At 39.9% G+C, this 25,664-nt stretch overlaps 1 protein-coding gene across 6 annotated transcripts in view; it reads right to left on the bottom strand.

Moving 5' to 3' along the window:
• Positions 1–14,320: 14,320 nt before the first annotated feature.
• LOC129727737 (uncharacterized) overlaps positions 14,321–25,664 on the bottom strand; it is a 212,654-nt gene continuing 201,310 nt past the window's right edge. For all 6 annotated transcript variants that reach the window (XM_055685852.1, XM_055685849.1, XM_055685851.1 and 3 more), the window contains 2 exons: positions 17,057–17,303; positions 14,321–16,990 (listed from right to left, as the gene is read on the bottom strand). In XM_055685852.1, coding sequence (XP_055541827.1) covers positions 16,704–16,990; positions 17,057–17,303 — 534 coding nt within the window. In that variant the 3' untranslated portion in view covers positions 14,321–16,703. The remainder of the gene's footprint in view (positions 16,991–17,056; positions 17,304–25,664) is intronic.

The raw sequence follows: 25,664 nt of genomic DNA, 5'->3' as shown, positions 1-25,664 counted from the left end.
TGTGCGCGATTTCAACACGTCAGAGTCAATGTTTGGTCCCCGAAAAGAACTAACATCAGTAACATCCGCAAAGTGCCGACCGTCAATCAATACGTGATCGATCTGGGTGCAGGCTTCTCCATTCGGATGCCTCCAGGTGTGTTTCCGAATATTCAAACGTGGAAAATAGGAGCTACATATGGCCATTCCTCTGGCCGCGGCAAAGTTCACCAGCCTCAGGCCGTTTTCATTGGTTGACGAGTGGACCGGACGGAAGAACTCCTCCCTCCCAACCTGTGCGTTTGCGTCTCCGATGACGACTTTTACATCGTGTTTTGGGCGCTCGTCATAGATTCGCTCAAGCTTGTCATAGAACTCATCTTTGACTTCATCGGATTTTTCGTTTGTCGGTGCGTAAGTGTTGATTAAACTGTAGTTGAAGAATTTGCCCTTAATCCTTAACACGTACATACGGTCATCTACGGACCTCCACCGGATAACTCTTGTTTTCTGATTTCCCAGCACTACGAAACCGACGCCCCGTTTTGCTGCTTTGCCGCCACTGTAGTAGATGTGGTACTTGAAAGAAGAGCGTGCAATAGGGTCCACTGCACGGAATTCTCTTTCTCCGGAATTTGGCCACCGAACCTCATGAATCGCTGCGATTTCGACTCCCTGCCGCTGTAGTTCTCGAGCAAGCAAGCCAGCCCGCGCCGGTTCATTGAGAGATCGGACGTTCCAAGTAGCCAATTTCCAATCGTTTACCCTAATCTTTTTCCGTGTTCGTAGCCTAGGTCTTTGTCGATTGATCCGTTCCGTATTTCTAAATTCGTTGTTCGTGGTTGAAGAAAGGTTTCGGTATGCTACCTTACCAGGGTCGCAATACCTACATCCTGCTGATGGGGCTGCCATCTTAGGTGTAGCTGGCGGGATACAGCATTCCATAATCCAGCCGCCCGCTTCGGGTCAGACGCTGTTGTACGCCGCCCCTATGGGGATACAGCCGCGTACGACCCCTTCCTAGTCAGCATACGAGCATAGTTTCCACCGGGGGTTGGTTACCCGATCTCCGCTAAGGTTACTCGTATTCCGGTCGGCATCACGTGGAGGTTGGGATAGAAGTTGCTGGACAGAGGTGAATGGCCACATTGGGGTCTCAAGTTACACGTGTCCAGCCATTCGCCAACCATTTCTGAAGCTTTTGTAGTGAAATAGTCATACTGAGCACAACAATAATAACTCGCGTGAAACTTTCGGTGAGTTGCGCACTAAGAGAGTAAACCAGAACGCGCTTGAAAGAGTCCATTAAAATAAATGATTAAACTGAAACATGGCAAAGTTGTAGATAATAATTTTGTCCTTCCATGTTCCTTCCAATCTTATTGGCAAAGTTGTAGATAATAATTTTGTCCTTCCATGAAAAAATGTACAATGTGAAAAATAAATTAAATTTAAAAAAAAATCATAACTTTTTTTCCTGATTGCTCCATGATCGGACTTGTTGCATTGTTTAAGTAATTTTTTGTACTTTTTATATAAGAAATTAGATTTTTAAAAAATGAGCTGTTTTAGATATTTATTTTTAATTTTTTTTTACCTTTTTTCAAATAATATTTTTTTTAGGGTGGTACAATGGGCAGCCTCAAAGTTTTTTTTTGTCTCAGGCCAAAGACTTTTAGGCTTACACAATGAATAACCATATGCTATTTGCTTTTAAATCATCCAATCCTCCGAGTAAAATTAACTTATATCTTTGGCAATCATAACTATAACACTGGTCGACAAAAGCGGAAACACAATTTTGCCGCAAAGCTCAAAATAATTGCCTTAGTAAAAAAAAGCTTTTTAACCATTCCTGTGAGTTTTGGTGCCACTAGTTTGGTTAGAAGTGCGTCAGTTTGACGCAGAATACTTGCTCGTTGGGTTTGTCGCTTCTATGGTGGCTCACGGGAAAACTCATTGATGTCTCTGAAAAAGTTATTTTTTCTAGGGGCACCAATATTTACAGGAATGCTTAAAAACTATAATGTTTTATTTTTTCCAGTTTGTGCTCTACGGCAAAACCCGTGTTGGCCAGTGTCGAATATAGTTTCAGTAATTATAAACTCAATAATTTCATGGCTATAGTATTTCTCAGAAGACATAAATTTTTTGTCTTGTGATTGGAACTGGATTACTCATACGTTGGTGCTAACAATACTTTTAACAATCATTTTAGAAGTTGCCAAACAATATCATAAGAAACTTTTTCGAAGAAATTTACACGCTATAATAACAGGAAAGCATTTTGACCGTGTTTTTCGCACCGGTCCTACTGTGTATCATTTCATGCATTCAAATATTCTACTCGTGGTGTCTGCACCATTCATTCAATAAAGATTCGTCAATCAATTTTTTTCATTTTATCTTTCATTCATCATCTAAGCAAATGTTCAATATAACCAAGTTATAGGATATATCTGTATTTGTTAGAATCCACACGCTTCCGGTACAAAAAAGGTTGTGTAACAACAAACTACTTTGTTGTTATCTCAATCCCTTCTAATCATTACACAACAACAACTCCTCCATGGCTATTCCCAATGTAGTAAATATTTTTCGCATCACTCGACCATTCGTAGAATAAACACGCAATAGCTTTCAAAACAGAAAAATCCTGGTACTCGACATTCTAATGGTTCATTTGAAATGTTTACTTTTTCGTCCAGTTTCCCCGAACAAGATCATCCACATGACCGACCGATCATCGTACAATGCTGGACAAATAAAATCTCCCTGGTTCTGTCTTTCTCTCTCTACCACTCTACCGCTGAAATAACTTATACTCTAATCTGATTACTCGTTAATCAGCGGATGGTGGGATGCTGATAAGTGGAAACCCCGACGCACTCAGTAACAGCCAAAATGGCCGGTATGCAGCATGCCGGTATAGATTTACGTAGCATCCATTGGATCTTTCTACACTGTCCCGCAGTTCCACCGCAAGTGTCAAAGTTTAAGTGAAACAAATTCTCGCGGCGTCATCGTCAATTGAGCGTTTTACGGTGAAGCAAAATGGAGGCCTTACACGTGACTTTGCGTGTGCACTGTGCGCCTTCGAATGTTCCAAATCTACTTTCTAGCATAGGTACTGTTGGGAAGCCCAGCCTCGATCGAACACCTTCCGGCTAGTTCGATGCGAAGTAGGACCGGTCTGTCTGCAGTTATCATGAAACAATGTCCAAACCAACGTCTCAGGTTGGCATTCCGAGGCGCGTAACTGATTCGAGTTTAACTGCGGTAATTGACGGCTCGAATTGGTTCGTTGACCGATATAGTTAAGGATGACGTCGCAAGTGGATCACTCTATCGCATTATTGAATGCTCTCATTTACCCAGCGTGGCGGCTATTTTCAGATTTTTACTGCCACTGAAATAAGCTGGACGTGATTCAGACCGGGCCGGCTGGGTAAATTTTAACCTTGAGCCGGATTACGATTGCGGTTTCATTTTTTCGGAAGACATAATGTTGCATATTGCATAATACAGTTCTTAGTTCTACTTCAATTATCTCTGAAAGAGAACTATCTTCCATACGACCAGTGTCATATGTCTCGAGATTGGTTCGGACAATTATGCATTGAATTTTTTTTTACTTTGAAAGTATTTACAACTAAACATTTTGATGTTATGTGAGGATGCGAAACCGTTTCTTTGTTCATTTCTTTTTAACTATCAATGCAATGTTATAAAAATAAACCTAAACCTTATTAAAGTCAAAAGTAAAATTTTCATGCTTGACGTCAAAAGTCAAATGTCAAACACGTGAAAAGTCAGAAGTCAAAACTCAAAAGTCAAAAGTCAAAAGTCAAAAGTCAAAGTCAAAATTCAAAAGTCAAAAGTCGAAAGTCAAAAGTCAAAAGTCAAAGTTAAAGGTCAAAAGTCAAAAGTCAAAAGTTAAAAGTCTAAAGTCTAAAGTCTAAAGTCTAAAGTCTAAAGTCTAAAGTCTAAAGTCTAAAGTCTAAAGTCTAAAGTCTAAAGTCTAAAGTCTAAAGTCTAAAGTCTAAAGTCTAAAGTCTAAAGTAAAAGTCTAAAGTCAAAAGTCTAAAGTTAAATGTCAAAAGTCAAAAGTCAAAAATGATGAGTCATAAGTCATATATTATAAGTCATAAGTCAAAAGTCAAAACTCGAAAATCAAAAGTTAAAAGTCAGAAGCCTATCGTTGAATATCTAATGTCAATTTGGCAAATATCAACTCAGGTGGGATCATCATCATCATTAGAAGTAACAAACATTAGCCAATCCACAAAGTGTTACCGAGTTTATTTCAAGAAGCAGGAATTCGAAACAAACTTTCGATTTTCATTGACTGAATGAAAGTGAAATTTTCACGCACGTACGCACACACACCTTATGGATTCCGACCCATATTTGGCAAACGATTCATCAATCTGTCAACGATTGCGAACCAGTGATTGATCCGTATCGGGTTATCGTTGCATTCTTCGCCTTCCCCTGCAAGGTGCACTCCTTGCAGGGCTTACGATTCGTACTGTAGTGGACAGAGTGACCGTACGTTTGTTTGTTTATTTGTTTGCTCATCATCAGTTCGATTCACCTAATTAAGACAGCTGTAAATAAGGTATGTTATGAATGAAGTATCGTACAAAATGTAACAACAAAGCACTACATTGTAGCTAAAAGTTGCCTATGACTGTAAATGAACACCGATAGACTTGGGTAAGATAGTAGAAATTATATTTTATGTCATCTTATTTGTTATTTTTTGCGTTGTAGTGATCGAAATACTGTTAAAATTTTTGTTAAATTTACGTCTTGTCTGGAATGTGTAGAGATTAGAATATAAACTATGTTTTTAGACTTACCGTGATAAACGTTTATTTATAATTATTATTTTATGCCTCTAAACTCGAATATTAAGATGACAAAAAAAAGGTAATGAAAAAATTAAATTAGTTTTACGTTTTTCATTGTGAAGAACACAAAAGACCTATCATTTGAACGCTCTATCTTTAAAATTCAACAACACAGTTTGGGTAAGATAGAAGACACACTTACGTAACGAATTTACATCACGGATAAATAGAGTCGTGTGAAGTTATGAGGGGAGTTACTTTACGGCCCGTTTTGATTTTCATAATTTTGCGGATAACAATGTTAGGTACATTGTGAAACATAGAATTTCGAAAATAGCCAAACAAAAACAATTCCTGTGTAACGATGATTTGTAAGAAGAATTTGTATTTCTAATAAATTTTCTTAAAAATATTTTAACATGTTAATTGAGCATTGTTAATTGAGCATTGGAATAGTCCGACAAAGCATTCAGGATGGAGTTCGATTTGTCGGTTTACGGAGGAGCTCGAATGTATGTTTTCCTAGAGTTATGAATGACAGCTTGCATTTACATTTCACACGATACACTGCACACCAAGATCCTGAAATCAATGTTTGCTCGAGTATAAACTCTCGTTCTACGCATAGTTGTCCCATGGTAATAGGAAACTCCATGGAACGGTATGACGGCAGTAAAGTTTGCGTGGCGGTGCAGCGTTACATCGATCGTCTTTTATTCAGCGCCAGAGAATGTTCCGAGCTCAACTTCAACTTGGCCGACTGCAACCAGAGGCCGTTTACACCGATGTCAACCGTTCAAGCGCCAAGTAAGGAATCCCGGGACTTTACGTAAGGACTTGCTCACCAGTGCGCAGTGTGGGTTGTTTTTGTTTTTCCACCATTATCGCTACCAGTGATATTGGTTAACATCGCACCATAAACACCCACTTTTCCATATTCTGCTAACCCATAGTTCAATGTGCTGGGCAGTGGTTTTCCTCACAGCAAAAGATTTGATCACTTACTGACGGCGTGGCACCACTAACACGATTCCTCTAGCGTACTCCGTTGATGGTCATTTTAGCGGGGACCTGTTTTCCAAATGCGGGATTGATACTATCTCACCTTGCATTTACGGCGCGCCGCCAATGGGTTGGAAAAATTGTCACAACATAGTTAACGCGGGCGATTCAGGGTGAAGTATGGTTTCTTGTGTTTAGAATTTACGACTGCGATTGTTTGGTGTCAATGCATTCAATTTCATCACTTTTCAACGATTGCCATCTGAATGTGTGCGATTGACTGACATGGATTTAAAAGTAAACGTCAAACCGCCGGATCCGATAGTGAAACTCCGTTTCTTTTTGTTGTCATTGGAAGAGTGCGTATATTGAATTTTAATTTATTTGTTTGTATGACACTGCAGCCATGCCGGTTTGAATAACTTGATCGGAATCATCGCTATTCGTTGGAAGTCATTAGCGAGAGCGATTAACTAAAATCGTTAAGTCACCGATGTGTAGAATTTTTGTAGCCAACAGCACAACTATACCGAACATTTAAAATATAACATATGAACAAAAATTAACATATATACATGCAAATAACATTAAATTCTTTCAACTGTATGATGCGGTTTTGTTTTTGATCGTGGTATAATCGATTTGTACTCATGTACAGCGTATAAAAATTCAGATTCTTTAAGTCAACGTCAAGGTTGCATATTCAATTTTGGGGTGTCAATTCCATTCAATTGGCCGCGTGCCGATAACTCGTTCCACAAGTACAATTTTGAAATATGATGTATGACAAACTTGCAGTCCATAAGTAATGCTACAAGTTTGTCGAAGAAAGCAGTGCTCTAACTCTTACGCCTAAAGTGTGAGAGCCAATATTCAGTGGGATATTCAGCCAATATGGGCTCTCACACTTCAGGTATAAGAGTTACAGCATTACACTATTCGACAAACTTGTCATACATTGTTTCTCAAAATTGTACTTGTATAGCGAGCTATCGGCACGCGGCGAAAAAGCACGTTAAAATTGAATATGCAACCTTGGTCAACGTTTGTCAGTAAATTTCAAATAATGTATAATTAAATGTTGTTCCTTTTACATTAATTTGAATGATCTTATCAGTGAAAATGAAATTCTTCAACGCAGTTGATATTACTGATCGTTTCTGAGGGGCATCCAATGACTGGCCAAATACCAATCAATATGGGTTCTTGAAACCTGGATAAAATCCAGTGGCCAGAATCCAACCTAAAACCCAATTTTCAATCCAGATGACCACGTCTGGTTGAATCATAGAATCATAAAATTCATCATAAAATTTGCCGAACTGCCTAATCTGGGTATTTCGATGGCGAAGATGGCGACAGTTTCAGATCAACAGCCTAAAGTGACAAATATCATCCAATACGATTTGGGGAAGCGGTATGAAACCCTGAAGCCAGAAATCATCCTCAGAGGCCATTTTGAATTTCTAAACAGTAGCTTCCGGTTTCTGGAAACCAGTCTAGAAGGAACATACATTACCCAATGTGAGTTTTTCAGTATCCGGGATGATGCTCAGAGGTCAGGAATCAACTTCATACTTCATTTTAAAATCCAAATTTGCGACTTCCGGTTTCTGGAAAACACCCTTCAATTGCCAAATACAATCCAATAAAGGTATATCAACTCGTTGGATTCTAGAATATTGATGTTGTATTTGAAGGAATAATTGGAGCATAGTATTTGAAGTTTGGCGTAATATTTGCACTGAATAAATAGTTTTTCTATCATAATGATTCCTCATTTCGAACTTTGATCAAAGCAGTTAGTTTTAAACAGCCTCTGGGTTTTGTTTCTTTGTAAGTTTGAGGAACAACCTGTTCGTTTGACACATGTTTTCTTTAAATAAGTCGTGTTATCTTTGAAAGAAGAGATTTTCAATATTTTCACAATTTAACACATAATGGATAAAATAAAAGTCCGATTACACTGGTCAACACAAGTGTTGCCCCGAAGGTCAAACTAAGAAAAAATGAAAAATTATAGCTTTTCCTGTGAATTTTTTTTTCTAGGGCAACTATTATAAGCTTTGGAGCAGCATTTTTTTCGATTTTGTCAACCAGTGTTATAATCAAATTAAATGGGTACCAATAAAGCAACCGAACCTTCAATTTGAAACTAGGATTGTCCATCTTCCATCTTTGCTAAAACGAGTTAATTTAAAAAGTTTTCTGAACACGTTTCTATTCATAACCTTCGAACAACATGTTAAATCATCATAAAATTCGTTATTTAGGGGTTTTAAAGACAGCCCGTTAATTTGATACCTATTTTGTTCAAATCGGTTGTGTAGTTTCTGAGATAATGGAGTTCCATAACTTTTACATTTTGATACATAACAGACAAAGTTACAGTCCGATTATAATAAAATTCAATAGGGTTTTATCAGGCAACTAGACCTTTCTATTGCAACTTATTTTGTGAAAATCGGTCCATCCATCTCTGAGAAATGTGGGTGAGTTCAAACAGTCTTAGAAACATGTTTCTTGTCATAGCCTGATTTCACATTATTATACATAACGGACAAAGTTAAAGTCCAATTACAATAAAATTCAATAGGGTCTTATGGGGCAACAAGACCTTCCATATGACACTAATTTTGTGAAAATCGGTCCAGCCATCTCTGAGAAAAGTGAGTGAGTTTAAACGAAGACCGTTACATACATACACACATACACACATACACACACACATACAGAAAATGCTCAGCTCGTCGAACTAAGTCGATTGATATACGAGATTCGACCCTTTGGAGCACTTTTATACCTTTGGTTTTTTCAGTGATTGCTATACCTTTCTAGGCAAAAAGGTTCTGCGTTTATGTTTACGCACCATCTGCCAAGGATAAAACAGATTATACTAGTTGTATCTGCTTGATTTAAATGCAGAAATCGTTAAGCTTATAAACCCATTCTCGGCGGATAGGAATCAGTTTTTACCTCAAAAACCTAAATTAATCCACCTGGCGGTCAGACCCAGCCTTTCTCATTCAAACTTTTATTTGTAAAAATAGATTCACATGAACGCTTCAATCCAATATATATTCACTGTTTAGGTTCTAAAATATTGATGTTGTAATCTATACTTATAAAAAAATGCAGTCTGGTCTGTCTGTCTGTCTGATCCACGACGTGAAAATTTGTATATAGGGGTTTTTGGTGCCGATAAAATTTCCTATGATAGTTTGAGATTCCTCTCTCTTCTGGAAGGGAGGAGTCCCATACAAATGAAACATAAATTTCTGCACAACTCAAGAACAAACCAAATAATTGAAACCGAATTTGGCAGGTGGATGTTTTAAGGGGTAACAAATATGTCCATAATAGTTGGACGGCCCTCCCTTTTCTGTAAGGGAGGGGTTCCATACAAATGAAACACAAATTTCTGCACATTCCGAGAACTAATCAACTAATTGGAATCAAATTTGTCAGGTAAATGTTTTTAGTGGTAAAAAACACATCCATAATCTTTTGACACCCCTCCTACTTTTGGAAGGGAGGGGTGCCATACAAATGAAACACAAATTTCTGCTCATCTCGAGAACTAACCGAGTAAATGGAATCAAATTTAGCATGTGAATGTTTTTAGGGGTAACAAATATGTCCATAATGGTTCGACACCCCTCCGGATCTAGAATGATAAACAGCAGCTGAAATCGACCACAGACCCCATTTTGGATTCTAGGTTGGTTACTTCCGGTTGGAAACAGCCGAAAATGATCGCATAACACCCAATATGGATGATTCTTCAACCAGAATGACGCTCAGAGGCTAGAAATTATCTTAAATACCATTTTGAAATCAAAGATGGCGACTTCCGGTTTGTGAAAAACAGGCTAAAATAACCAAATACCATCCAATATGAGTATCCCCGGAACCAGAATGATGCAATGAGCTAACAATTGACCTCAGGCACCATTTTGTATTGTTGAATGGCAACTTCTAGGAAACAGTCGAAAATGGCCGAATAATACTCAATATGGATATTTCCGTAATCGAGATGATGAACCAAACATTGACCCTGGACACCATTTTGAATTTAAAGACGACCACTTTTAGTTTTTGGAAAACAACCAAAATAACTAAATATCTCCCAATATGGGTATTTCCGGGGTCAGGTTGATGCCAGAATATCTGCTGAAAATGACCTCCTAATATTAAAATATATATTCAGAGATAAGGCGATGTACAGAAGCCAAAAGTTGAGGATGTTGTCATTTCGATAAAACCAATCATTTCAAATGATTTGTTATTTGACTTTGATCATATGCTATGGCCGATTCGCCGTGCATTTGCAGACTTTATACACATCGCAAGGAATCAATGAATTTGGAATGTTCAAATAGTACATATATCGATCAAAACAGGCATAATTTTAAATAGTCTTTGAATTTCTTTTCTCTCTATAACTTTTGAGCCACATATAAAATTGTAATGAAGTTTGTTATTTGAAAGCTTGAGAGATGACTCGTTCGTATGGCACTAGTAATGTTCAAATAAGTCGAGTAATCTTTGAGATAATAAAGTTTCGTTGTTTTATTAACAATTCAATACATAACGGTTGCTTAAGTTCGATAATAGTCAAATGAAATGGGAACGTATAGGGCAGCCAAACTTTGAAGCCACGTGTTCAATCATAATTCAGCAGTTAACCCTTAACTAGCCCGCTCATCTTATAATAATATTGATCAAATCCGTTGTGTAGTTTCTGAGATAATGAAGTTTCGTGATTTTCATATTTCGGTACATTACAGACGAAGTTACAGTTCGATTACTGTAAAATTCAATAGATTGTCTTATGAGGCAGCTAGACTTATTGATTGACACTAATTTTGTGGAAATCGGTTCAGCCATCTCTGAGAAAAGTGAGTGAGTGCAAGTAGTCTTCGGAATATGTTCCTTTTCAAAGCTAAATTTCAAATTTTTAAACATAACAGGCAAAGTAATAGTCCGACTGCAAAACAAATCAATAGGGTTTATGGGGCAACTAGACTTTCCATTTGACACTGATTTTATGAAAATCGGCTCAGCCAACTCTGAGAAACATGAGTGAGATTAAACAGTATTCAGAACACGTTTCTTTTCATAATTTTTGAACCACAAGTTCAATCTTTATAAAATTAAAAAGTTAAAGATATTTCAGGTAGCCCGTTCATTTGAAATCAATTTTGTTCAAATCGGTTGTGTAGTGTTCGAGATAAGGATGTTTCATGATTTTTACATATTGATACATAACCTCTAAACTAAAAATCCGATTACAATAAAATTTGATAGGGTCTTATGGGACATCAAGACCTTTCATTTGCAATTAATTTCATGGAAATCGGTCCAGCCATCTCTGAGAAAAGTGAGTGAGAATAAAAATCTGCACACAGACACATAGACACACACATACAGAAAATGCTCAGCTCGTCGAGCTGAGTCGAGTGATATATGCCATTCGGCCCTTTGGTAGCACTTTTATACTTTCGGTTTTGCAAGTGATTTCTATACCTTTCTAGGAGAAAGGCAAAAATGATCTCTAAACTCTTATTACTTATCAACTAGGGTATCGGCTCTATTATCGTCAGGTTTTACCTATTATCGTCCGGGGGGTTATTGAAGACATAGAGAACTAATATTTTGCAGAGAGGTACTCTGCATTATGAAGAACCATCATGCAAGAAATTAACGATCTTCGACATCTTTTACACCCCTGACGATAATATGTAATACCTGACGATAATAGAGCCGATACCCCACAAACTGTACTGCATATTGAAGATCAATCTGTTCTCTAACGATACTCAATAGTTCAACCGTGCAAATTTCCAAGTATAATTGTTGAACTTAAATCAAAGTTTGAATGTCAGGTGATGCCATATGATCGTACGATGACGGCGTTGAAGTTGAATGAAATATATATGCCAAAGCTTACTAATGGGTTATATTTTACTTTTCGAAAGTTTAAAAGGGATCGGTCTATTAAATAATTTTCTACAGCGTTTTTTCCGTGATGCAATTTGATGTGGGATACTCTTTATTCCCCACGAATTTTGGCTTAATGAGACGAATAATGGAACAAATAATCTTTGATTAAAAAAAGTGAAAACAAATCAACAATTTATTCATGAGGAGACATTGCCATTAGGGAAAAGGGGTGATCTAATCAGGAAAAATTGCATAGTTTACACTGGTCGACAAACGAGGAAACTCATTTGAGTCTTTAAAAAAACGGTAAAGGCTAGGAACACCAACATTCACAGGAATGATTGAATAGTTATTATAATCTTTCTTTTTGTCCGGTTTTTGGAGTGAAGCTGTGTTGACCAGTGTTATCAGTACCGAAAGTACTGCTATTCTTAAAAGCTCTAACCCTAACATCGAAACCGAAAACTTGTTTTGATTGAAAATAATCTTGAGCTTGGAATTAGCTCGATTATCGACTGCTGAAAATCTAGATAAACATTTCAAAAGGTCCTATCTGCTTTCATCGTTTTTCCGGAGCGTCTTTCCATTTTGTTAATGGTTCAGCTTTAGTAACTCTCCCAAGCGTGGTTTTTTGTTCAGAGGCTAGAGTGATCCCTCCGCTATCAACTTGTGCAAATAACGTGTCATAAAAGGTGTTTAATAAGTTGTGGTGATTGAAAGAAAGTGATCGATTAAAAAATTGATCAACACAGATAGAACCTTTTGAAATGTTTCTCTAGAAATAGTTCTTGATTTTAATTTTTTGATTGAAAAAACTCTTATTCATTAATTGCAGAGAGCCTACATTGATCATTAGGAGAATTGATTAATTTTTTTTTCAAAATCACCAAATAGAATCTGATCATTTTCATTTGAAATGTGCTATAATTCAATTGGCTAAAGTGCTGCCAACGTGTCTCCTGGTGGTGTCTAGCCAAACCGAATCATGAAGAGAGGAATCATCTTGTATACAAGTAGCGAAAAATAAATTTGACCCTCTCATGTCCATGCTGCGGGAACTCTGGGGAATCAGGCAAATGTGATTGCATTTCATCTATAATTCCCTGAGTTTATTGAACAAAAGCCCTGAATGAATCAGAGTGGTGTGCCAATCTTTTAACCTCATACACCAGTTCTGACACTTTCAAGTGTCCGAACTATTATGCATAATATACATTTTTGCATAATACGTGCGCGGGTTCAAAGTTTCATTCAAATCGAACATTTTCATTTTTGAAAGATAAGTTATTTGGCATGGAATGGCCCAGAAAGACCTAGTTTTAACCACAAAACTAGAGAACCTACCTATTTGTTCTATTTTTAAGTTGATAAAAAATTTCGTATCGATGATGTATTCAAGTACGTTTTGGGTGTTGATCTGAAACATGTTCAATTAATACAGTAAATATATAAAATAACAAATAAAGATTGTTTCTATTTTGACTGAGAAATGTAAATGCGCCCAGAAGTTATACTTCATCTGAAACATGGTCGGCGTGCAGCCAAACCGAACCAAGCACCAAAAACATTTTTCGAGTAGGTACCTAGGTATACTGTTACTGCAAAGGAGGTTAAGTTGCAGATTCTGCATAGAGCTGTGCATCAACTTACGGCAGATAGGCTATGGATGCGACGCTTTCCGCCAATACTATGATAGTAGTATTATTGTCCAACGGGTTGGCAGTCCCAATTAGTGAATTTTAGAATCCCCACTGGGTATCTAGATTTCGAAGTTGAGACGATTTGTTTCGTTGATTTTGATTTGGGACTAGGCACGTTTTATTCCACTGTATTGAGGTTTTTTTTTGTTGAAATTAAAATGATCTTTTACGTTGAGTGGTGTACATTTCAAATATTAGTAGCTTCTACAATTAACCAGTCGGTATGAAATAACGAATGTGCCATTGTATAAATAAAAATTACCACCATGATTCTCGATTCTGACTACGTGGTGTGGTGAGAACTAAGAAATGGTTGTTGTTGATTTGTTTCTCCGCGTTTTAATGTTTTTTTTTAGTAAGTGTCCGCTACCATGGGGCTCCATGTGAGCTTTTTGGTGTGGGGGTCAGTGGAGGGTATTAAGAATAATGGTTTAAAGGTAAAATATTTTTCATTCCACTCTGCAAACACGGTGTACAATTGGTTATAGCCAATAATGTTAAAGAACTTTCATAGCAATACCCAACCGAAAATATATCTTTTGCAAAGATGCATTAACAAAAAATTAATAAGTTTGTACATATTAACAGAACAAATTACTTTGTAACTCTGAGTGGAACTTTGACGCAAATGTTTTCAGTAAAATTTTGCTTAGTTATGGGAAAGTTTTTACCAAATAAGTTTGACAAATCTTGATAGACAGTTGTTTTTGCTAACTAATCATTCTCGATGTCCTTGTTTTGGCTACATAAATCAAGGAGATTGACGTTATTTGAAAAGGTCGAGGAGTCATCACTATGGAACCGCAAATTCAACACAAAATAATGAAAACAAACTACTTAAAATTAGCACAGTGTTTTATTTCAACGTTTGAACTTACATGCATACAGAAATATATTTACAGAGTCATAATGGAAAAGCATAAGAAGAAGTAATCTACTCCTTTCTTTCTTCTCGCGCTTAGTGCATACGCTGCTAACTTGGCTAACAGGTAAAACTTTAAACAACTTCGAGGGAAGATGCAATTCAGTGCCCAAACAACAATTTAGTTCGTGTCGCTTTCTAGAACCTGCTTGTTCTAGTTTCCTGGAAACATTGTGAGGGCAAATACATGTGTGCGCAGTACGAACTTTGTATCTGTGATGGAAGGTTACGTTCTGTGAAAAATAGTGGTTTTCAATAAATAATTTCCTTTGTGTGCTGGGTGTTGGGTTTCTTGATAGTTTTCTCTAAAACCCTGATGACAACTAGTTTATTATGAGATGAAAGTGGTTGGATAATAATCTATAAAAAGCTATAACTATGAGCTATCTCAATTATAGACAAACATGAGGCCTGGTGGCAATCGATTTCATTCAAGAGAATCAATCGAGATCTTGTAGATCTGTGCGTATTGCTGCTCGTTCGTTTGTTCGTTCGTTCGTGTGATTAATTAACTCTCCTACCAACATCTAACATCTGCTTTGTTTACTTGTTGAAACTTTTCGTTAGGTTCGCGGACTGATCAATTTATCACAGACACAGTATGTACATTGTACAACTAATTAGCAATCATGTTCAGGTTAATTCTGTTCTTACTTTCACCAAGGGTTGTTACCACATTGACCTAAAACGCAAATCAGTTCATTCATAAGTGTGACATTATACGAAAGCTTATTGCTCCTATTGGTTGGTTGCTGCAACGAAAGTAATAAACATCGGTAATATTAATTGCGCAAAGCTTCGGCGGAACTCTCAGCCTTAATTTCGTAATCCAACAACCAGCAGCAGGAGGCAATCATACATATTTCATATCGGTAAGTTAATTACTCGGAATTTTGACAGCGCTGCGTGGCATGGTAACCAATCATGTACCAAAGGGAGGACAAGGATGCACGGGTTATGGGCTCCGCAGAAAGGAATATACTTGCTGCGTTAAATAAATTGAATTATTAACGTGTTGTTGCTCAAATTCGAAGCCAGTTTTAAATTTATATGGGTTGAGGTCGGCATTTTGAATTTATGTTCCACTGTCGGGTTCAGCCCGGCTGGAAAACAGGTTTAACACAATCGATACAGATTATATCGGTTCCGTGGTTCCAGAGATAATTACATATCGATCAACATTAGCGAAAACCAGCGTGACGTTCAACAAAAATAAAATGATAAAATGATAAGCTGAATGTGGATTTTCGTGGGTTATTACTGACTCTGTAGTCGAATCGGATGCACCATGTAACTACCGTTTAAACCGATGCACCAAATGGATGCTGCTTCACTCTGGATTCGAGATAATGCCTGATTAACCCGTGAAACAGGTTATTGTTGCCTCGTTTGGTAATAGAGGCAACCAGCGATTCAATATTGACGGCGAGTTGGATGCAGATTTGTTGAAGGGTGTGATTGTAATAGTAGCCACATGATAACCGACACTGGCAGCCAAATTACGGTGACGGAAAAATTTGCACAACACCGTAAACCGAAAACTGTCATGTTCGAATTTATAAAATCAGTATGCAATTCAATTTCAAGTTTTTGTATTTTTTTTACAACGTGAAAAAAACCTTTGCTCATTTGAAATAATGTTGAAGTTTCGTTGGAAATAATTGTTTCTCGAGTGATTACCGTGATGTGAATGGTAGCGTGCGGTTTTGAATCTCAGAATTATAATTTAAATTTGAGCAGTAACTCTTTATGTTACAGTATTATCCAAAAAATTCAAACCAGGCAGACATCATTCATTAAAGTTCAATCTCGGTTGAAAAAAAAAAAAAACTCCACCGAAGAAACGTGGAAAGCTTTGCATTGACAGCCATTTCCATTATGCAAATTTTGTTTTTTTTTTTTTTTGTTCGACAGCACAAACCGCTTTCAGATCTGTGGGATCTCGACTCATAACGACGACAATTATCGAATCAACACAAGCGTAGTTGTTACCCACATTCACCAGCAACTGCCAAAATAGGTACACAATTGATGAAAATTTGTTTCGCGCACTCCACACTTAACGGGGGTCATGCAGTACTTCGCCTTACAATGCTCAAATTGACCCACAAATATTATGGATAAATATGATGAAGAAATATAAAAAACTCTCCGTGGCTCGTTATCCACACCTTTCTGGCCGCAATATTGCCCCTCTTTGCCGATTCGATGTTAATTGTCCACAAATAATGATGAAATGAAAATTGATTAAAAACCATGGGTCTGGCCCGCCCTTCCTCGGCTGGCACCAGGGTTTGGCTACGGCATTCGATGCTTGACCGGTGGTGCCACGAAGGCCTGCAGGCTAAAATACCGCTGCACGTCACCAGTAGTAACACTGGTCACGTGATGAAACTGACAGGGCTGCGAGATTTGTGACTTTGGCGGTAGAACGATGGGTTTGGTGACTTTCTTGGATTTGCGTTTACGGCCGGGTGCCGAGAGGGCAATGTTCTCCGGATTGCTGATCAGCTCCTCGACGCGCACCCACATTTCTCGGGCGGCCTGATTCGAGTCGAAGCTGAAACCAATCACTTTACGGTGGTCTGAAAGAGAGAGGAAGTGAAGATAATCATAACTTGCTCGAGGGCGTTGCTAGCGTTTGGACTTACCTGCTGAGAGACACATTGTGTGAAAGGCGGCTGCAGCCACCTTGTAGTCCGACAGGTTGTCGATTGTGTCCTTCCATAGGGCAAAGCAGGTGCCCCTTTCGGCAAGCACGAAGCTTACCCTTGGAGTGCATCGGGAACGGGTGCATCCCTTATCGTGCAGCAATACCGGAATGCCGGTGTAAACCAAGCGCCAGTCGTCTTTGCCGATGCTTTCATAGAGGTTGGCGAGTGATGTACTGACGTAAACCTGGAAAGTTGCAAATTGCGGATGAAATTTGATTATTTTGCCTAATGGAGAATGAAATCTTTTAAACGGAGGTATTTTACTATCGCATCGGCTTTGAACAGATAGATAAAACTAACCGAGGCATTGTTATTATAACACCGGAAAGGTAACCCCACTGAAACGGAATTACATGGACGAGCTGTCGATTATGGTTTGAAGTTTACTGCAGCCTCGCTTGTGTTCACAGTTCAATATTATAAACAATTAGCAGTGAATTAAATTTGTCTTGTTTGTTTTGTAGAAATAATTTACTCTTTCATGTTAAGTATCACAACAAACAATTGCTCGTAACAACATTGTATACAGTAATCAAGTGATTATAAAAAGGGCTCGCAACCGCTCACTAGAGGAATCCGAGATATGAAATTTAGCGCAATTATCCGGATTGAACCATTGAATGGAATTATAAATTTATTCTGCTGTCGATGTACACTGAATATATGGTGGTATTTAATTTTCATCATGCTGCCTCACTAGAACTGCTGTGTGTAATCTCCTGACATGGTTGTCGTCTCAGTTAGAGACCATCCATTAATGATGTCACGCACTTAGGGGAGGAGAGGGTTTAGATTATTGTGACATTTTGTGACATATGGGGGAGGGGGGTTAGCTTGAGTGTGACATCACATTTCAACTCAAAAAAAAAAAAAAAGACACATAGCCATACCACAGAGTTCAACTCAGAACTATTTATGATGATCGCATCATTCATTCATATTGACGCTGCAGCACTACTCTGCAATTCGCTGGTGAGTCTAGCGACGCGAAGATTTCTAGCGACGTCATTTTGTATGATTATTTCTCGCACAGTACAATGCAGTTTTAATGTTCTTTGATTAAATTGACATAGTTTTGCGACTAGAAAACAATCAAAACTATTAGAAAATATTACAGTCGCATATTTAGGGACATTTTATGTTGAATCAAAGACTACATTATATTAAAATACTACGAAATTCGCTGGAAAATCCTTGTCAGACGAGTGACCCGTCCCTTCCGATATTTCTCTGCATGCACAATAGTTTTACGATCACTTTTTTGCTGAACGTTCGCTTGAGATAAAATGAAATTATTTTTTTTATGTTTAGAAAACATAATGTTCATTAGTTCTATTTTGCCGTGCATGTTTGTTTATGAATGACAGCGCAATTCAATGTATTTTTAGTAAATTGTGACAAAACGTGAAAAAGAATGATTGGTTATTGTACCATGTGGAGAAAATTTGGATTGCGTATTGTTTTAAGAAGAGGAACTAAATATGGATGGTCTTTTAGGAATCAGCAATGAAATTGCAGTTAGTTATGCGACTCCATCAACAAAATGCTAGGACCAAGGATTAAGCGCCTTTTCTAGTTATCTTTTATAGTCTTCTTTTCCTTTCAGTTTATATTTTAGTAACATCGTTCCAAATTAGAAAAAATGCATTTTTTACAAATTCCTAATTTTCAATCAATTATAACCAAGGAAGGGGGGGGGGATATAAAAACGTGACGTTACTGAGGGGTGGGGGTCAGAAAAGTTGTGACGTTTGTAACAAGGGGGAGGGGGGGAGTTAATTTTTGCCAAATTTTGCGTTACATCATTAATGGATGTCCACTCTAGGTCTGACGCTATGGTATATCACCCTCGTAATAAAGGAAAATCCTATTTATTTATTTTTTACTGTTACGGCCAGTAAAATTCTATAAATTTTAATATTTTTGGTCTATACTCGAATATGATTCTTGAAAATTTTTCCCTGTGAAATCGTGCCAACAGAATCACCAAATTTGAATAATTATAATATATCACTTCCTAGTTATCAAACAAGTGGTTTTCGAACCCGTTACGGCAACTCCACCTACATAAAACAAAAATCATACTACCGCGTTTTTGTGGTAATGTGGATGCGGTTGCAGCTTTGAAATGCTGATTATCCATCCACTGTAATTTACTATACCACAATGGGTTTTATCTAATAACCCCAATACAACTTTTAGTGCCCAGGAACACTTTCAGTGCATTCTATATGATTTATTTTACGCTTAATTTGCCTTTAACAACTTTCGATTTTGTCAAATGAAATATTTCAATGGCGTTTTGGAAAGTTTTATAACTTTCTAAAAAAAAGTTCTAAAGTATATATGTATACTTCGTATATGAATACTTTGTTCTTCAATACGCAATTTTAATTTATGTTACCGCAAAGTTAAATCATTTACAATGATACAATTTTTAAATTGGTAACAAAATTTTGATCGATCACTACCAGAAAACGACTATTTGCGATTTGTCATTAGTGAATTATATCAACAAAAATTAAAACGAGCTTGAAAGTTTTGTGATTTCCCGTCTTTTGTGGAATTGCTCATTAGCCAATCAATGAAATTAAAAAAAAATTTAGAGCAGAAGCATCACTAAACTAGAGAACTGAACATTTGACTAGATTTTTTGAATATACCCACAGCTCTTAATGTACTCGTTATCGATACTGAAAACTGCTGTTCAACCGGTGCTGATTAAAAACAATTTCACTAGCGAAATTCTTCGAAAATTACAACCACACCACACCAAATTTTCTTCCTTGAAACGAGTTTTTATACTTTGGTGAAATATTTCACGCGTTAAAATTTGCTTAAAATCAAACCAAATCATCTTCACCGTTTCTCAGGTAAAGCGAAAATTGAATTCAAACAGAGGTCGTTATCCAAGTTGATCCAAGAACGGACCTTTCGGATTGCGGTTTCTTTGCAGTTAATTCTACAAAACTCAAAGTAATAAATTTCCAAAAAAATTGAAACGCTGAAAATCAAATGAAAACGTTTTCACTGTAGGGATTTTGAAATTGGTAACAAAATTTTGATCGATCACTACCAGAAAACGACTATTTGCGATTTGTCATTAGTGAATTATATCAACAAAAATTAAAACGAGCTTGAAAGTTTTGTGATTTCCCGTCTTTTGTGGAATTGCTCATTAGCCAATCAATGAAATTAAAAAAAAATTTAGAGCAGAAGCATCACTAAACTAGAGAACTGAACATTTGACTAGATTTTTTGAATATACCCACAGCTCTTAATGTACTCGTTATCGATACTGAAAACTGCTGTTCAACCGGTGCTGATTAAAAACAATTTCACTAGCGAAATTCTTCGAAAATTACAACCACACCACACCAAATTTTCTTCCTTGAAACGAGTTTTTATACTTTGGTGAAATATTTCACGCGTTAAAATTTGCTTAAAATCAAACCAAATCATCTTCACCGTTCCTCAGGTAAAGCGAAAATTGAATTCAAACAGAGGTCGTTATCCAAGTTGATCCAAGAACGGACCTTTCGGATTGCGGTTTCTTTGCAGTTCATTCTACAAAACTCAAAGTAATAAATTTCCAAAAAAATTGAAACGCTGAAAATCAAATGAAAACGTTTTCACTGTAGGATTCAAATGGTGAGTTGACAACGTGGAAGGAGCGGCAATGTTGTCTTCCGTCAATAGTTAAGTGGGAAGATGTGACGCGATCATGGGCGCGTAACCATATCTTGGCGGTAGAGGAAATGCTTCGTCAATCCGAGCGTCTGTTGGACAAGACGGTGCGGCTCAAAACAGCGCAGGATAGGGGGACTGATCAACGTCCTGGTGCCAGTGTGGGACTCTCAACAGTCCAGTCACCATGGTACTCCAGCGAGACTAGGGGTTGGTGTAGGCCTTACAAGACATCCGTTGAAACAATCAATACTGAAGGTAACTAATGTTAATACGGACCGGAAAAATTGGCTTAGACCTCGGCAACGAAACGGACTAACGATTGGAAGCTTGGATCTCCTTATTGAGAGCCACCAAGGTCGATATTGAAGTACTGCAGGAGGTATGCTGGAAGGGACTATCGGTACATACGTATATAGATGGTTACACCACCTACCAGAGCTGCGGCAACACACACGAGCTGGGCACAGCTTTCATTGCGATGGGCAAAATGTAGAAGCGTGTGATTCGGTGATGGGCAATCGACAACAGAATGTGCAAGTTGAGGATTAGAGGCCGTTTCTTCAACGGCCGACGCATCATTAACGTGCATTGCCCTTAACTGGGAAGTTACGATGACGATAAGAACGTCCTTTTACGCGTAGCTAAAGCGTGCATACGATAGCTGCCCAAAACATGACGTCAAAATAGTTTTTGTAGATCTCAACGCTCAGGTTGTTCAGGAGGAGAAATTCAAGCCGGTTATTGAAAAGTTCAGCGCACACCGGCTCACGAACGAAAACGGCTTTCGACTCATTGACTTTCCGCTTTCTAGAATATGCCCATACTAAGCCTACATCCAGCATAGCCTCCCATATCAGTACTCCTGGAGATCGCCACAACAGACTGAAACACAAATCAATCATGTTTTGATTGACGAAAGGCACTTCTCGGATATTATCGACGTTCGTCGCGCAAACGTCCTTTCTAACCACTATCTCCTGATGCGCGAAAGACTTTCGGTTGTCAACAACATCCGCTACCGTCGCCCGCCGCGGTATGATCTGGATCGGTACGCGTAATGCCTTGAGGTAGTGTTGCCGGATGAGAAGAAGCTTACCGAAACCCCTCTTGAGGACTGCTGGAGTTCTGTGAAAACAGCCATTGACAATGCAACGGAAGGTGCTGTTGGATTCGTCTAGAGAAATCGACGTAACGACAAAGAACCCGTTATAACATGAGTCGATACAAACAGAAACGAAGACAGCAGACCCATCTTTTCCGGGACAAAAAACTTCGCCCGGAAGAGCTGGAGTGTGAGAAAATGGAGCTGTATCGATCTCAAGAAACACGTAAATTCTATAAGAAACTGAACGCATACCGCGCAGGCTTTGTGCCACGATCTGAAATTTGTCGGGATAAAGATGGAGAAATATTCTCGAATGAACGTGAGGTGATCAACAGGTGAGAGCTGTACTACAATGAAAGGCAGAGGATCAAGACGGTAGGAGGAACGAATTCGTCAATGAGAGAATGAGGGAGACATACTGCCCCCATGATAAGTGAAGTCAAGGATGCTATTCAGCAGCTCAAGAGCAACAAATCAGTTGGAAAGGATGGGTCCGGATAGGTTGGTAAACGGCTGGGCAGTGCGTACCAGCAGTACACCCGTACTAGTTGGCATAAAATAGACCCCAGTGTGGTCCAAGCATAATGCCCAGCAACCACGTGGTACCGACTGGGATACGAGACACCAAGGGAAGATCAGTGAACCGGTGGGAACTTGGTCGTATGCTGACAGGGAAGGGGGAGCTGCACTCCTAGGAGGGCAGCTTGTCCGAGCGTCTGTTCCCCATGTTAGGGGCGTCTGATCCGGAGCGGACGGCTGAATTATGATATGCGGCGTCTCGCCAGCTACACCCAATACGGCAGCCCCGTCGCGAGACTAGGCATCCGCAGCCCTAGTAAGGCAGCATGCCGAAACATTAAAATACTACGAATAATCAAGAATTGAATACGGACCGGAACAATTGGCAACGACCTAGGCGACGAAATAAAGACGACGATTGGAAGCTCGGTACATGGAACTGTAGATCGCTGAACGCCCCGGGTGGCGTTCGGATTCTGCTGGATCAGCTAGAACCCCGCCACTTCGACATCGTTGCGCTCTAGGAGCTTTGCCGGAAAGGAGAGAAGGTACGGAGGATTTGTGGCCGCAGGGCACAGTACTACCGGAGCGGCGGCACAACCAATGAGCTGGGTACCGGCTTTATAGTGCTGGGCAGGATGCAGAGTCGTGTGATCAAGTGGCAGGCGATCAGCGACAGGTTGTGTTTGTTGAGAATAAAAGGCCGGTTCTACACTACACTATCCTCAATGTGCACTGCCCTCACGAAGGAAGACTCGATGTAGAGAAAGAAGAGTTCTACGCACAGCTGGAGGAACTCTACAATCTCGCGTAGAGACATCAAGATCGTCATCGGGGACAAGAACGCGCAGATCGGTAGGGAAGAAATGTACAAGCCGGTGATCGGCCCGCATAGCCTGCACACCGTGACGAACGACAACGGCCAGAGATGCGTCAACTTCGCAGCTTCCTGAGGACATCGCCGAACCCCGCGGCTCAACATCAAGCAGCTCCGGAACTCCCAAGCTGCGGAGGAATACGCGCAACAGCTTGAAGCGGTGCTACCCACGGCGGAGGGGCTGGGCGCATTGCCTCTCGAAGACGGCTGGTGCAGCATTCGCACAGCTATCGTGGAGACCGCAACAGCGACACTAGGAGTGGGAGCACCGAGTGGCAGAAACGACTGGTATGACGGGGAGTGCGAGGCAGCGGTGAATGAGAAGAACCGGACATGAGCGATATACCTGGGCAGGTCAACGAGAGAGAACAAGGCCAATTACAAACGGGCACGGAACGACATGACCACGATTCTCAGACGAAAGAAGCACCAGCAAGGGGATCGTAAGCATGAGGAGCTGGAGCAGCTATACCGTGCCAGTGAAACGCAGAAATTCTATGAGAAGGTAAACCAGTCCCGCAGAGGCTATGTGCCACAAGCCGACATGTGCAACGACGCGGATGGGAACCTTCTCACGGATGCCAGCGAGGTGGTCAACAGGTGAGGTACAGGTACTTCGATGGACACCTGAATGGCGAAACAGTAAACAGAAGCGGAGCAGGAACTGACCTAGGAGCACCAGCAGCGGATGATCGAGTACCAGCCCCCGATATTCACGAAGTTCTTTGTGAGATCGGGAAGCTGAAAAACAATAAAGCCGCAGGCAAAGACGGACTGCCGAGCGAGCTCTTGAAACATGGAAGAAAGGCGCTGGCTAGAGCGCTGCGCTGGGTCATTTCCAGGATTTGGGAGGAGAAAAAACTGCCAGACGAGTGGATGGAGGGAGTCATCTGTCCCATCTACAAGAAGGGCGACAAGCTGGAGTGCCGCAACTACCGCGGTATCTCGCTTATCAATGCCGCCTACAAAATACTCTCACAGATCCTGTTCCGTCGTCTATCACCTTTAACCAGGAGGTTCGTGGGTACCAAGCGGGTTTCTTGGGAGCCCGTGCCACCACGGACCAGATCTTCTCAATCCGACAGATCTTACAGAAATGTCGCGAGTACAACGTGCCCACACATTACATCTTCATTGACTTCACGGCGGCCTATGATACAGTCGATCGAGAACAGCTATCCCTTACTAACACGCAGAGAATCCTGAGTAAGAATCCCCAGGATACCGATTAACATGGTGACGGAATCGTGAAAGGAATCGCAAACACGATCCGGAATCCTATTCAAGGACGCTCACGAATCCAATGTGAGGAATCCTAGAGAATCTATGCGAATCATATGCGTTCGTCCGGGATGGCAGATCATGCACGACAACGGATTTCCGGATAAACTGACTCGATTGATCAGAGCCACCATGGCGCAAGAGAACAACATCAGCCTCCCAACTCAAGTCTCTGTAGACGGTGATGAGCTTGAGGTAGTCGACGAGTTCGTGTATTTGGGGTCACAGGTGACCGCCGACAATAACACCAGCAAAGCGATCCAGAGAAGCATCCAGGCAGGAAATCGTGCCTACTTTTCACTTCGGAAGACACTTCGATCGAATCGAGTGCGACGACGCACGAAGTTGACGCTGTACAAAACCCTGATAAGACCGGTAGTCTTCTACGGTATCGAGACAACAACGCTTCTCGCGGAGGACCTTAACGCTCTTGGAGTTTTTGAACGGAAGGTGCTACGGACTATCTACGGTGCAGTACAGACGGAGAATGGCGACGGCGCATGAACCACGAACTGCACGCGCTGCTTGGGGAGAATCCCAATGCACACCTGGCGAAAGTTGATAGGTTGCGGTGGGCCGGTCATGTCGTAAGGATGCCGGACGGCAACCCTGTGAAATCACTTCTCTTCAGCAACCCTGCCGGCACCAGAAATAGAGGGGCGCAGCGTGCACTATGGCTCGACCAGATCGAAGGAGAATTGCGGGTGATGAGACGCCTGGGGAACTGGCGAAACACAGCCCAAAACCGAGCAACATGGCGACAAATTCTTGATACAGCAAAAGCCACCACGGCTCTCGTCTGATTGGTAAGGTAAGTAAGGGTCCGGATAGGTTGGCTTCCAGTCTGCATCAGCTGATAGTAAGGATCTGGGATACAGAACAGCTTGAAAGGAGGGTAATATGCCCAATATACAAGAATGGCGACAAGTAGGGATGTGAAAATTACAGAGTGATCACGATTCTCAACGCAGCCTTCAAAGTGCTCTCCTAGATCATCTTTTGCCGTCTCTCGCCGCTAGCACGAAGGATTGTGGGAAGTTATCAAGCCGGTTTTATGGACGGGCGATCGGCAA

The sequence above is a fragment of the Wyeomyia smithii genome, chromosome 3 (assembly GCF_029784165.1).
Source record: "Wyeomyia smithii strain HCP4-BCI-WySm-NY-G18 chromosome 3, ASM2978416v1, whole genome shotgun sequence".
Classification (NCBI taxonomy): domain Eukaryota; kingdom Metazoa; phylum Arthropoda; class Insecta; order Diptera; family Culicidae; genus Wyeomyia; species Wyeomyia smithii.
The sequence above is the reverse complement of the archived record's forward strand: the minus strand, read 5'-3'. Positions and strand labels throughout refer to the sequence as shown.